Here is a 14,400-nt window from a genome sequence, read left to right as displayed (position 1 = left end):
GTGCGCAAACAAGACAAGGGTGGGTGGAATGCCTGGGAGCAAAAAGGACCCAACCGAACGGTCGAAAGTGTGGGCTATGGGCAGAGCAAATCGACAAGAGGCGCGGGCAAGGTTGCAGTTGCCGGGAGAGTTCAACGGAAGCGTGGGGAAGAAAGTCAGGGGTTCCAGCGATGAAGGGGAGATGAGCAAGACCTGTGAAGGGGGGGTGTGGGAGTGAGAGGAGGAAGGAGGAGGATGAGGGTTCAGAGAATGACGAGGAGGTTGAGATGGACGAGAGTTTGCTCTTTGACAGCTCACGGGCTCCAAGACAGGCGGAAACAGAAGGCAGACTGGCAGAGTAAATACCTTACCCGATGTTGGACGGACGTGGAATTGAGACAGGATGATAAGGGCAGAGAGGCAGAAGAGGCAGGTATTCGTAGGTACACACGACGAAGATCGCGGAGAGCTGGCATGCGAGGCTTGCGATTTGCAATGTCGCAATCTAATGAGGCAAAGTATAAGACGATGAGGCACCTGGGCTTGGACTGGGGCTGGCTTGTCGTGCTTGTGTCATGACGAATGGGCAGTATTGTGTCTCAGTGGACTGGCTGTAGTTTGGTTATGATTACCTTGGGCATTTAAATGTGGGAGCTCGCGCAGACTCTTCACATACCCGCGCCTCATGAAAAGGTATGTAGTTGATACTTTGCATCCCTATTGAAACCCCAAGGTACGGATACATTGGTCTGCCTCTGGAAATCAGGCTTGTCGGCCAAAAAGCAACATGTCGTGCAGTCCAATCTTCTGTCGTACTGCCGTCTGTTTGTTGTGCTGGCTAGCCCCAAACCAGCTCCCACGGTCCATGGATGGTGGAGGTCTCCAAAAGACAATCCCCGGCTTTCATGGGGAGCGCTGGAAGCCTGGAAGCAGAGGAATGTTCCATGTGGATGTTCCTCTACCAGGATCAGGGCTCATTGCCCCTTTGAGAGAGCTCGGCGATGGGGCCGGATGGGCTGACCCTGACCGTTCTGGTGTTCGGTGTAAGAGGGGGGAGTATCCATACCGGGAAAATGGGGGCAACTACAGATAAGGTACCTGGCGACACGAGGTGGACAATACAAGTCAAAGGGGTTGAACATGTATCCGTACTCTGCCGAGGCAGAGCTCTCGCCGCCGTGTTCCTCCCTGCCTATCCTTCGTCTTCGTTCTTTGGGCATAGGTAGAGCATGCCGCAACGATGGAGAAAGAACTGCAAATACCGCTTGGCAGGCAACGGAGCCGGCGCATCTCCTCAGATAGAGAGATGATCACTTCGGGGAAACAGAGAAAGAATGCCGGCGCAAGTCATGGCAAGCTGGGATAAAACAGAACAGGGCTGTTCCTTTCCTGCTTGCGTAGAAGCTCCCACACGGGTTTTACCGCCATTCGCCTCTGGATCATCCCAGCTGTCGCATGCCGTCGGTGAGTTTTCTTTCTCTCTATCCGCTGGTATCCATCGTCTTATTTTGGCCCCGGATTTTCTTGCTTATGCGGGTTTGAAGGACGAGAATAATCGCCCAACAGCCTAGGACCCTGCACTTTGGGAGAACTTGCGGGCCAAACGGATCGAATGGATGAAAATAAGGCGCGAGGAGGGGGCTCCGTCCAGTGTCCAATTCTGATCAAGGTCGTCCCATCCGCCGGAAGTCGGAAGTTGTACCTTCTTTTTCCCCCAACGTATTGGACGGAAATCGTACGGCAAGTTCAACCTTGCAATCAACACCCAGGTTGACCTGCCTGAGGACGAGGTGCTGGGTAGAGGACTAGAGGTACGGATACCGGGTTAATGTGGAGTGAGGTATTCTGGGTGCCTCCGAGGCTCCGCTTGCCTTTGCCACGATCTGAACGGTTACGGAGCTGTAGCTTGCATATTGCGTTGCTGGAATTCCATTCAAATTGGCAAGGCGGCATCCGTCTAACCCATTTTCACTTGTGATCGTCAAAAGATGGGACCGAGGGATAGACCTTATCTCGGTGACAAGCCTTGAGAAACTAAACTCCAACCCGAATCTGGAAGTGATAAAAACAACTTGGACTAGTTTCAGCCCACCCTATCTGATTGCAGAAGGGAACGGGATACAAGAGAAACTCCTCCAATTGTCACAAAGTCGGCCCTTATTCCTAGAGGTAAGGTAATGCTTGCCGACGGGGAGACGGGGATGGCAAGGCCATGTGTCTTTTTTGGTCCACGGGGCAATACCTACAGTACAATCTGCTTTTTATCTGAAATTCGGTTCGTGCGCCGGATCGCCATGCCTCTTTACGCGGGCTTTTCTCGTCCGTTCTTTTTGAGGTGATCTCGTTGGGCGTTGGGGGAATGGGATCGAGAGGCACAGAGCATTTTCTCATTTTTATTGAATTTTTTTCTCTGTAAAGGACCTCTTTCCTTGCGGTGGACCTAGGCACCTACCGGTACTACGTACATAAACAATCAGACTCCACTTATCAGGTACATAAGGGGAATGTGGAGTCTCTCTTGCATTTTGCGGAGAAGCCCGCCAAAAGTAAGAAAACCCCCAACTTCTTGCATTCCCCAAACTCTCGGGGACGGAGCCACGGTCAAGGTACTTCCAGGTTCAGGTTTCCCCCTACAAAGTGCACAACACACACAGCACACGGCAGCTTCACACCATCTCGTTCCCCCAAACACATTTCGGCCACGAGGTGGACGGCGGACTAGGCCTGGAAACGACGTGCTACATTCTACACACCTCACCTTCCCGTCCTGCGACGGCACCCTTGGGTGACCCCCAACGCGACACTCGTTTTGGACTCTTCATCTTGCGAGACAGGGGGCATGGAGGCCAACGTAGCTACTCCAAGTACAAGTACGAATACTTCGTGGCACGCAGACACGCAGACGCAGACTAAAGAGAAGACGTATCGATAATCACGATATGGTAGGGCGTGGCGTCCTACCACTTACACGTCTCCTGCAGCCTCATCAACAATGCTGCGAATTGTCAGCAAGCCCGCGTAGTGCAATCAACTCGTATCAGGCTTCCCAACTTCCCGCAAACGACGTAAATATCCCCCCTTCGCCTCGACTTACGGCTTGTCTCCTGACTCACGGCCCCCAAAAGTCTCTGGTCCAACCTCACTTCCTTCTGCCACGTTGCCTCCAGGCTCCAGCTGTCAAAAGAATTTCCCACACCTTCGCGGCGTTTCTATTGTGCCCCAAAACATGCACACCCATCGCCGTCCTCCGATCTGGACGGACAAATTCAAGGCCATTAGCGTCATGGCGCCGCTTACCCTTGAACAGAGGCCGCCATTCATCAAGACCTCATTTCACTTCCCATGCCAGTCATCATGGCTGGACTATCGTCCTGCCGCCACCTCCCTCGGGGAACTCAAGCCGTCGCAACAAGGGTGTTAACCTCGACCGTCTCTACTCGTCCAGCGTGTTTGTGCTACCAGGTGTCTACGCGCTTCCATGCGAATGGTCTGTTTTAGCCTGCCGGCCTCGGCCCAAGCTTCCGCTATTATACGCACGGATGGGGGATTGACGTCCAGAGTACGAAATGCTCACCACACTCCTGTTGCATCTTACCGGTCCCCAATGCAGCTTACCTGACCACTAGGAACTCTTGGTTGTCATACCGAGTTGCGGTGTGCAGCTACGCCTCGGTCTCTGGTAACTGACTGGCCGACAGTGTCTGCTGTGGTCGCGGCTCAGTGCCCATCCGACGCTGCCAGGCTACCCTCGGACACAAGACTTGCTTCCAAAAGCGGTGTGCACAGATATGTTAGTGTATGATTGGCGCCTCCGTAACCTTTGGTTTGTGTTTGCTCGTCATCAAACATTGATATTTCAGCTGTCCGCTACGGGTAGCTAACGCCCGTACTTTAGACTCCCGTTCCCCGCGTTTCCACCAAGCATACGGCGCCGCGCCCCGGCTCCTCATTCGACCCCGCCTTACAGCATTGTCTCACCTGGGACGTATAATTTCAGCTCTTCATCTTACCGCCAATATTGCGTCAGAAACCCTTCGTCAGGGCCAGACCATCTCTGGTATGCAGTAAATCCGTGAGCTCACTTCTGCCTTGCTTGTTGCTGTCAGAGCTAGCAACCTGCTCGATGTCTTGTGTTCATCTCAGATCGACGCGAAGCTATAGCCAAGTGGTGGTCTCAATATGAGGCCCGAGAAGCTTCCTAGGGCGCATTCCGCCTTTGCAGAATTCCATGTCGCAAACGAGGTATCTCCTGGGAATGTCTCGCCGTTCTGCGACGCTACCACACAAAAGTATCTCCATAATGCTCTCAGTTTAACATGTATTGAGGGCAGCGATTGCCGCCAATGAAACTCGACCATGAGCCAATGAACTGCAGTAAGCCCGCGCTGTTTTCATACCTTGACTCGCCCGTTAAATTTGCCGGAGGTTATGTTGAAAGGCCGGTTTGTTGAGAGCCGTACATGCATTTGTTGTGGTCTCAAAACACCAATCCGCCGCTCGTGGTATTCCCAAACCAAACACAATCTTTGCCCAGCTCCTCAATACCGGGACCAGGCCGTGTGCGCATGGTAAGAAAGGCCTCGGTGAGAAAAGGTTGAAAGTCGTCGCCAACGAGAGGTCCTACCCGTCGACGGATGCAGCTTGGACAGCGTCAAAGTAACACCCCAGGTTTGATCGCAGTTGAAGCACGATCTACCGAGAAACTTGGGACGACCCGGGGATGTCTAGTATGGGTTTCCGATTCGTCAAAGTCACGGTCGGTATGCCCGCACAAGGTTTCGGGGAAGGGGGAGGGGAAGAATGAGACGCAACACCCGGCTGCAGTCAAGAGTTGGGATGGAAAAGTGAGATGATGGGCTGGCGGGGCGGCCGGTCACCCTACCCGGGAGCTGCTGGGATGCTCCCGGGCCAACTTGTTGAGTGGGAGCCACGCAACCACGTTGCCTTTGAATTTGCACTTGTCGTCTTGAGGGACCAATAGCCCTCGAATCATCCTACAGATTGCTGAAACTTGTACCTTGCAAAGTCCGAATATTAGCGTCATGAAATGCGTGCCGTCCGTCTAGCTCGGGGTGCCTTGTGGGGCCGTTCCGTCTGTGAAGCCGCTTTCGTGGCGGCCGGGCGGGAACGTTCTCTGGGGCTGCACATCAAGAAATAGTGGCCTGTGTCTGATGTTCAGATTGAGTCCGGTTGATGAGTAACTCGCTCATAATAACGTAATTAGTCTGTATATTCGGGGTTCTCTCTTCCCTTTTTCTTTCAAACGTGTACCTACCCCTATAGATATCCCTCTTCTTATATGACATAGTACTCATTACCTTATCATGTGAAAACCACCGTACTTCTTTGGCAATATTCAAGCGGATTCAAATCTGCTTGTGTCCTTGTTTGGGTCGAGATGAACGCGACTTTACATCTCGAGTAATAGGATGTAAAGTGTGAATAACTGAATTTAGCTCCGGTAAAGCTTTCATGAACAACTTCTTCAGCGATGGGGCGCATACTATGGCTTGCCTTGTAGCAGTGTTAGGAGCCTTCAATCTTAAGAAACGCTTGAATTGAGTGACGACGTGCCTCGGTTGCAGAGAAATCTACCCTCTCTCAAAGCTTCAAGGCACTGAGTTTGATTGCTGAGGCCTTGCCTGGCCAAGACCGCATCAGATCTCGCTGTTCAATGTGTATATACCCCCTTCGGATTCTCTCAAATTATATCTGAATGTCAAGGCGTTGAAGTAAGTCGTTTTTGCCACGGACCCCGCTATCCGTGTGTGAAGCCAAAGGTGGTAAAACGAGGTACCACGAACTGCCCAAGCATGTCAGACCTAAGGAAGTGGTGCATTAAAGATTCATTTTTCAAGCCAAATGAACAGCTCGAATGACCATACGGCAGCATATGCACGTTCTCGGGGGAAACATGGTAGATTCGAAACCTTTCGGTTATGTGGTCGGGGGGTTCTCCGCACCCATATCACGACTGCACCACGTATTGCTTTTCTCAAGCCTTGGAAATGATTACAAGGTTCCCCCGAACAGGGGAGCAAGTGGTTTTTTTCCAAACTACCTGGTCCAGTCATAGGCGCGATATGCTCTGCCCCGCCGCTTCAGTGGGGAGGATATTGCCCAGTAGTTTGATGTCAGAACCAACGAACAATGCCAAGTGATTGGTTTTTGCAACCTTTGGAAAACTGTGACTTAGCAATTTTCTTCGAATTAGCAGTCTTAAACACTTGAATACGTTACAATCAGTCATAAGAGACTTTGCCATAGAAACTATCCATTTCAATCTTCAGCATGGGCTCAGATGTATCTGGAGGTCCTCCATTCACTCATATGTTCTATAATCAATGGGGTCGGCATCCTATCTGCACCACACTAGCTACTGTCTTTGCGATCTTTGTACTATTTCGAGTCTTCGGGACAGCGAGACAATACCGCCGCCTCCGGCACTTTAAAGGTCCACCCCTGGCAGCTGTGTCGAAGCTATGGCTCCTCAAGACCGTCACTGGATCTCGGGGTGACCTCGAGTTCTACAAGGTGACCAAGAAATATGGTGAGTACCTTTCTTCTTTTCATACCCAAGGACGTTGCCGCCGACTCCCGTCCGAGAAGGGACTGGTTTCCGGATGAGTGATGGTTAAATTCAAGAATGGAAAGCGTAGACGCAAAAGACGCAGGGACTGACGAACCCTGATGTGCCGCAGGCTCCCTCGCGCGCATCGGCCCTGATGACCTCCTCAACGACGATCCTGCGCTCATGAGGCGCATGCTCGGCGTGCGGAGCGCGTACCGGCGCTCAGATTGGTACGACGGCATGCGCTTCAACCCGTCCAGGGATAATGTCCTCTCGTGCAGAGATGAGGATGAGCATACCCAGCTACGGTCAAAAATGGCCGCCGGTGTGAGTTTTATCAGGTCATCAATCGGTAACTTCATTGTGGAATATTATGGGAAAGGCTGACGAAGAGGTTCTCTGTAGTACTCTGGCCGCGAGGTCCAAGCCTTTGAGAAGAAGATTGACGGGAACCTCCTCCGGCTGATCAAGCTCATCGACAGCTACATCGATGCCGGGAAACCATTCGATTTCGGACGAAAGGCGCAGTTCTTCACGCTGGACGTCATATCGGATCTCGCGTTCGGGGAGCCGTTTGGGTTTGTGGGGTCTGATTCGGACATGTACGAGTACATTAAGACGACGGAGGAGAATCTTCCCGTCTTCATGGCTATGACTGTATTGCCCTGGGTCATCAGGTTGTTTCGATACCCTTTTCTTAGGTCGATGTTGCCCACGGAGAAGGATCCGCTGGGTTTCGGCAAGGTGATGGAGTAAGAGATTGGCCTTCTCCCGTTTTGCTATTGAGCAATGCTTTGAAGGATACTCCTTGCTGATATTTTTGGTACTAGAATAGCTAAAAGGTTCTCCGCCGAGCGATTTGGCTCCGATGGAAAGGTTCAGAGAGATATGCTGGGTTCCTTTGTCGCCCACGGCCTCACGCAAGAAGAGGCGGAATCCGAGATCCTGCTCCAGATGTAAGTTCTACACCTGCGCCCCCTCTGTTTTAGTCAAGATGAAATTAGAAAAAAAGAAAAAAGCCCAAGACTTATTCATTGTTAAAAGCATCGCCGGCTCCGATACGACAGCAACAGCAATCCGCGCAACGCTCCTCTATATCCTCACGAACCCCCGCGTCCACAACAAACTTTTAGCAGAGATCCTCTCTGCCTCCACCGCAGATGTGCACACCACTGAAAGAGCTACCCGTAACCGTCCCATCATCACCGACGCGGAAGCCCGCAATCTACCGTACCTCCAAGCCGTCATCAAGGAAGGGCTGCGCGTCTTCCCGCCCGTGGCGGGTTTGATGGCCAAGCAGGCGCCACCGGAGGGCGACACGTGGAACGGCGCCTTTATTCCGGGAGGAACGCGCATCGGGTGGTCTGCGTGGGCTATGTTTCGTCGACAAGACGTCTTCGGCCATGATGCGGACGAGTTTAGGCCGGAGAGATGGCTTGCGGAGGAGGGTGACCGTGACGGTCCTGGCGGCAGCGTGGATTCGGATTCAGGGAAGAGGTTGCATGAGATGGAGGCGACGATTGAGTTGGTGTTTAGCTATGGGCGGTATCAGTGCCTCGGACGGCCGGTTGCGTTGATGGAGTTGAATAAGGTATTTTTCGAGGTGAGTTTTGTTGTGTCTTTTCCACCTGCCCTCTCTCTCTCTCTCTCTCTCTCTCTCTCCTTTTCCCCTTATGACTGGCTTGTGGTGAAGATGAAGACCCGGGAAACATTCTGATGTGTGATAATGTAGCTCCTTTTGCGATTCGAGCTTACCATCTGCGACCCGTTGAATCCGTGGAAGACGTTCAATTGCGGTATTCACGCGCAGTCCGAATATTGGATCAGGGCCCGGCGGAGAGTGTAGTCCATGGATTTCCGCAGCGTGTGTGGGATAGTGAACGCGGCTGGGTCGGCAGTATTTCCAATGGTTTCTGTATTCAAGTTGAAATCAGACAGAGTACTCGAGTCTCCTTGAGAAAGTAGCCGGCTCATTCAAAGTGTTAGAACCAATAGTGTTGAATGTTGGTAACTTCTCTACAGACCTTGAGCTTCGATTCCCGGCCGAATTTGTGGGACTCTGAATATCTTTTCAAGTGTTGTATTGTATGACTCATGACAGTTTAAGGGTGTAACGGGAGGAAAAGAACAAATGCAAGTATGCTGTAGTATTTATGATTGAACAGCACCATGAAGTCGTCTACGGCTACCTGTCGCCTTGGATTGTTTGAATTATTTTTACTGGCGCAGAAACTACCATGGCACCAGATAAATTGCTAGAGCAGTTCAAAAGCTGGTGTGTTTGCGTAAGAAGTCTTACCTGCCAACAGGTAAGTAGCCCCCCCATGGCTCGTTCCACGACGCATCCTTCACAATGGCATCAGAACTCCATCCCAAGAGATATACTATACCATCGATTCAAGACTCACAGTACGGACTTAATTTTTTTTCCTACGCGAGGATTTCAAGAAGAAAACACCACGAATTACCAGGTTCAATGGATAAAACAGGTCAGAAGTATAACACCCAATTGGCTAGCTCACCATGGTGAACAACCCCACAAAACACTCCCATGGACCACTTTCCTCGCCCCCATTAACCCCGCATGCTCCACGTTAGCTTTCAACTGGGGAACGCCAGGTCGCGTTTGTGCCTCGGCATCTCGAATATCTCTCCCGATTGTTTCGACGTTTCCCACCAGTCTCTTTCAACGTCATTGATCTTTTGGATCTTCAACATTCATCAACAGTCGATTTCATCTCATTTCATCTCATTTCATCTCATTTCAATTTCATACTGCTCGTCCAAAGATAAAGAGAAGCTCAGCCTTTTCTTACCGCATGCTCAGTTACTTCATCTCACTTCCTCTCATTCCCAATCACTCCAGCCGTAATACCTAAACCGAAATAATGGCTTCATCCGACGAGGAAAAGAAGATTGTGCTATACCACTACTCCGCCTCGCCATACGCAAAACGGATCGTGTGGTATCTAGCTCTCAGAGGCATTCCCTACGTCCAGTGTGTAAGTAAGCCTTACAAAATTCTCACAACCACCATCTCCCTGTTTTAACAAAACACTAACAACAACACCACCCTAGATGCAACCACCAGTCCTCCCCCGCCCAGACGTATCAAAACTAGGTCTCAGCTACCGCCGCATCCCCATCCTCGCCATCGGCCGCGACATCTACCTCGACACGCGCCTCATGCTCCGCAAGCTGGAACAGCTCTACCCATCCTCGCGGCCTCGCCTCGGCGCCACAAACCCAGACCACGCAGCCGTACAGCGCCTCCTCGAAGCCCTCATCATCGACTCCGTCTTCTCCAACGCAATGAACGTCATCCCCACCAACCTACCCATGCTCAAAGACCCCAAACGCACCTGGATCAAAGATCGCTCCGACTTTGTCGGCGGGACCCTCTCCACCGAGACAATGGAGCGCGGGCGGCCCAACGCCGTCAATGAGATCCGTCGCACAGTGGAGCTGTTGGAGACGACGCTGCTCGCCGACGGGCGGGACTGGATTTCCGGCACGGAAAGTCCCTCGCTGGCGGATATCGAAGCGGTGTGGCTGCCGCTCTGGTTAGCCTCCCTCCCCGGCGCGCTGCCAGCGGATCACATTTCCAAAGAGCAGTTCCCCAAAGTCTTTGCCTGGATCGAGCGGTTCCAAAAGACGACGTCGGAAGCGAGAAAGGCAGCCGGAAAAGTCCAGACGGTATCGGGCGACGAGGCGGCGGAGATTGTCCTCTCGTCACCATATAACGAACTTACCACAAGAGGAGGTGTCGACGCAAAGGACTTGCTCGTGATCGCGCAGGGTCTCAAGGCGGGCGACGAGGTGATTGTCTGGCCCGCCGACACGGGCGCCTCGCACAAAGACACGGGGAAGCTGCTGAGCCTTGACGGGGAGGAGGTCGTGTTCGAGATCACGGGGCCCAAGGGGTCTGCGAGGGTTCACGCGCCGAGACACGGGTTCCGGGTGGAGAAGCTGGAGAGGTATAACGCGCGCACTGGGGCGGCCGCGAAGCTGTGATTTCTCTCTTGCTTCTTTTTTTTTTTCTTTTTTTTCCGCAAGCGACCACGGCCCGAAGGGATTTGCGACTTCGTCATTCTGCCGGGTGGCCGTTTGTCGGAAAGGGGGCATGTGGGATTGGATCCTCCGGCCGGGAAGCGTCCTCATTCCAGAGTGCCTGTACCGGAGAGAGGAATCAAGGACTACCGGGCTCGGCGTGACACTTTACGGCGCAGGTGGGAAACGTGCAAAAAACGCCCGCGCTACATCACTGATAAACCACCCATCGAGAATCTGTAGCATCATCAGGCCTTATCAGAGTGGGAGGAATGTGATCAACATCTGCAGCCCCAAACATGTCAGCCGCGCATCTAGCGACGAGCTGAGATGTTTTTGAATTAGACATGCTGAATAGTTAGGCCCCAAACAATGGCCGTTCGTACGACTTTCCCATCGTCCTCACGCACCGAGAAAACTGTTTCCGGCCTTTCTCAAAAACCGCGTGCTGATGTGTATACATAGGCCGGAAAGGGCAAGCTGAGTTTCACCCTAACGCGCACCGGCTCCCACAACTGAGGTTGCTGAACATTTGTTGCCACTGCTCAAGCAATGTAGGTGGAGTAGTCGGCAACGGCTAGAGATCCAATGTCAATCTCGATATGCTCACACGAGCTTCCGGGCTAGGCTTGGCGGAAGGACATAGTCGACTACTAGCGAGCCGCGGGACGTAGGCCTCTACGTCCGGCTCCTGCGCACGCCGATATAGATTTTGATGCAAGATCCGGGATTCTTTGGACGCGATAGCCTATCACAGGGTACCTAACATCTGCCGACACGGCCCGTTATTTGGGACTTCCATTCCTCCCAAGGTAAAGTCTTGCTCGATCTACTCGGAAGAAAAGATGTATACCGGTACTCGTGTTTACGGGTTGTGAAGCGAACACTCAGAATATGATACGCAGTGTCACAATATCCAGATGTTGATGTTCAGGTTCCGGAAAGCTATTTTGTCGATCCGTTTAAGAGGCGCACAACCCTCCAGCTGAGTCTGTGTCAAAGGTTTCCATCGTAGACAGGCGTGTCGACGATTCTGCACCCTCAGATCATCGGACGAGACCCTCCGCCAGGGACCCGGAGAGCGAGTTGAGGCTTACACAAGGCACTTGTGGCGCTGACCCGGTGGAATGGAGCAGCGGACGCCGCCGGACGGAGAACATGGGGCCTAGACGGCACGATGGCCAAGCGTGTTGTCTCTAATTCGAGGCACGGCGTGGGTTTGTGATTCTGGACCCGAATTCCCCATGCGACGTTGTGGTTCGCACTTCGCTAGACGGAAATCGAGCGTGGAGCAGTCGGATCGATATCAAGATTGATGCCGAGCCCAGCTTCAGACTACGGAGTACCTAGGCGCCTTATGCAGATGTGCCGTCTCATCCATCCTCTAGTCTGGTTTCTGCCGTCATCGCTCCGTCAACAAATCCTGGGGAAGCTTTCGACTTTGTTATACCAGCATCAGTTTCGTCGAGATACCAGGCCAAGCTGGGTACCATAATGCGTCGAAGACTCAAAGGGGTCGAGTGGACAGGGCTGCGAGTACAGTGTGACGCGACGCGCTCACGAAAGTGCAAAGTTTGAGCACAGTGCGATGTGAAAATGGTGGGGGGAGAGAGGAGCAGAGGCATGCAGGTTGCAGGGATGTTCTCCGGGTCTAGTGCGTCATAAGACGGTAGCCGACGGGACAGGTCGTTCTGCTCCGGGGATACGTACCGTTTGCTGACCTGAGACTCCCGTTCGCTGAGGTGGTCGGGCGCTTTCTCCCACCTGGACATCCAGTGCAAGAACAGTGAATCCCCCCCCCAAACCACGCGTGAAGAGAACGGGAGCAAGCGGTCTGCGTGGAGCAATCCAGTGGGTCGCCGGACATCAGAGAAAATTTTGGAAATTCCGTCATTGTCGCAAATTACGGACCCTTCTTGTCTGGATTGCAACCTGCACCGTCGATTAGGCCAGTCTTCGACACAAACTGCTTGTAAGAATGACTGTGAATAAGTCAAGAGGCCGTTTCGATTTGGGTTTGTTCACTGTCGAACCTCGCGTAGCCGTACCACACCTTTAGGATCACATCGCCGACCGTGCCGGGGCGACGATGGGGGTGGGAAACAGCGTTGGGCTCGTTTGCTTGGCTCAGATTTTCTATTCGTCAGCATCTGGCTCGACACAGTTACGTCATGACCAGTGACGCCACCAATGCGATACAGAAACTGAAAAGTATCGAGACAGTACGGACCCAATTGCAGCCCGGACATTGGCCAAAGCTGTGACCATCGAGCGCATTTGGTGCCGTTTTCGAGAACTTTGCCAGTCTTCCGTCTCAAGCTAAAAACAGACCACATGAACCTGATGTCGTGACGTAATGTTTGGAAGCAGACAGGCGCAACTGATGGAGATGCGAATCGCGACCTGTAGTGTTGGTATCCGTAGAGCTTCGCTTGTCAAAACGGCATCACCTAGTATCAGCGAACCATTGCGAGAAGCAGCATAAATCCTTGCCGTTGGCGCGTTGGGGAAACTGGGAGCTCGAGGAAACGGGGTGAACAATTCCAGGTTGTCTCCGCGTGCGTGTCTGGCTAAAGGGTATCGCCTGTCTGGTGCGAGTGTTGTGACGCAATTTGTTGTACGGATACGCTCCAGTGGAGTAGGGGAGAGCGGGGACTGGCTACCGGGGCCTCCCTGACCAAGCTGCAGCTCTTTGCGACACCCTATTGGATATTGAGAACCGTAATTTGCCACTTCCGGTCTCCCAGTCGCGTCAACAACCGACCGTCGATGTAGCCAGTCGTGCCTCACTTCCACCGGCAGATCTGGGTCAGGACCTTCAGGTCACTGCAGCTTAGAAATCCACAAAAATTGGTCGTTGTACAAGGACACGGAAGTGCAGCGACTTGGAGTGATGGGTTGATAACGATCCTGTGGACGAGCATACCGGTAGATGCTTTTCTGTAGTCTGTACAGTGGCTGTACGGTTCAGGTAGACTGGCGGGATCGTGATGGAGGATGAAAGCTCTTGCTCGGAAAGGAAATGAGCACGTCGATCTCTTCACCGTAACGATTTTCCTGTGGCCAGATTCCTCCAGGAGACCGGCAGCCGCACCCTGTAGACACCAAGCAGGGCATAGGTGGCAGGTGGTCCGATGGCGTTGACTGTTCTAGACTCTCGCGAAAGGTGTGATGCATGGCATGGCGATGCGAAAGGCCCGGTCAAGTTCATCGTTGGCATGTTTCTTGCTGTTGGGTGGATGAGGGCGAATGATTGTAGCCGTAGAGAAGAGAGTGGCTCGGTGGGCGATTATGAAGGAATGAGAGGTGGATTGTTCATTGTCGTGAAGTCAGTCCCGTAAGCTCCACCTTCGCGGCGCCTGAGGAAAGGCAAAAAAAAAAAAAAAAAAAAAAAAAAGGAAAAAAGAGCAGAAAGGGACAGGATGCCATGGCCCATGATTGCGACAGGAAGGAAAAGTGATGCAATCAATACAGGGGTCGGAAGACTTGGGGGAGGGGACCGCCAAATGGAGACGTGCAGCCACAGTAGCAAACGTTGGCTGCAGATACTGGCTGGGTGGTGCCAGCTGCGTTACGACACTGAAGGGGGGGGACAATACTTGGACCACACCCCCCGGCCTTGCATTTTCACCTAAACGGCGACTACCACTGTCGACCAGCTAGAGTCTGATTGGTCAGCTCGCGTACAGTGTGTGCAATCGTGCCGTCCGCGTTGGGGACGACCGCCTGATTTTCCACACGTATCGTACAGTGCGGACATCTTCGACGTTGGCAGAGGGCGGGACGGTGATTGCAGCGTG

The 14,400-nt window shown here is 52.7% G+C and overlaps 3 protein-coding genes across 3 annotated transcripts; all 3 read left to right on the top strand.

Annotated features, from left to right (window-relative positions):
- Nucleotides 1-2,810: 2,810 nt before the first annotated feature.
- Nucleotides 2,811-4,013, top strand: BDP55DRAFT_128443 (uncharacterized protein). The gene is made up of 2 exons (XM_060565491.1): nt 2,811-3,769; nt 3,977-4,013. The coding sequence occupies exon 1, from the start codon at nt 2,919-2,921 to the stop codon at nt 3,528-3,530; it is 612 nt and encodes a 203-aa protein (XP_060436117.1). The 5' UTR covers nt 2,811-2,918; the 3' UTR covers nt 3,531-3,769; nt 3,977-4,013.
- A 2,296-nt stretch (nt 4,014-6,309) lies between these two features.
- BDP55DRAFT_689460 (cytochrome P450) lies at nt 6,310-8,396 on the top strand (the record flags this gene model as incomplete). Its single annotated transcript, XM_060576742.1, has 6 exons — nt 6,310-6,529; nt 6,681-6,877; nt 6,956-7,302; nt 7,381-7,506; nt 7,595-8,153; nt 8,283-8,396. The coding sequence occupies 6 exons, from the start codon at nt 6,310-6,312 to the stop codon at nt 8,394-8,396; spliced, it is 1,563 nt and encodes a 520-aa protein (XP_060436116.1).
- A 1,042-nt stretch (nt 8,397-9,438) lies between these two features.
- Nucleotides 9,439-10,564, top strand: BDP55DRAFT_625948 (glutathione S-transferase; the record flags this gene model as incomplete). Its single annotated transcript, XM_060571559.1, has 2 exons — nt 9,439-9,552; nt 9,629-10,564. 2 exons carry the CDS (start codon nt 9,439-9,441, stop codon nt 10,562-10,564), a joined length of 1,050 nt encoding a protein of 349 aa, XP_060436115.1.
- Nucleotides 10,565-14,400: the final 3,836 nt, after the last annotated feature.

This window comes from Colletotrichum godetiae (assembly GCF_030913485.1).
Source record: "Colletotrichum godetiae strain CBS 193.32 chromosome Unknown BDP55scaffold_2, whole genome shotgun sequence".
NCBI lineage: Eukaryota > Fungi > Ascomycota > Sordariomycetes > Glomerellales > Glomerellaceae > Colletotrichum > Colletotrichum godetiae.
The sequence above is the reverse complement of the archived record's forward strand: the minus strand, read 5'-3'. Positions and strand labels throughout refer to the sequence as shown.

Bases quoted from the DNA above. Each gene is read 5' to 3' on its own strand.
- BDP55DRAFT_128443 (XM_060565491.1), top strand. From the start codon at position 2,919: ATGGTAGGGCGTGGCGTCCTACCACTTACACGTCTCCTGCAGCCTCAT.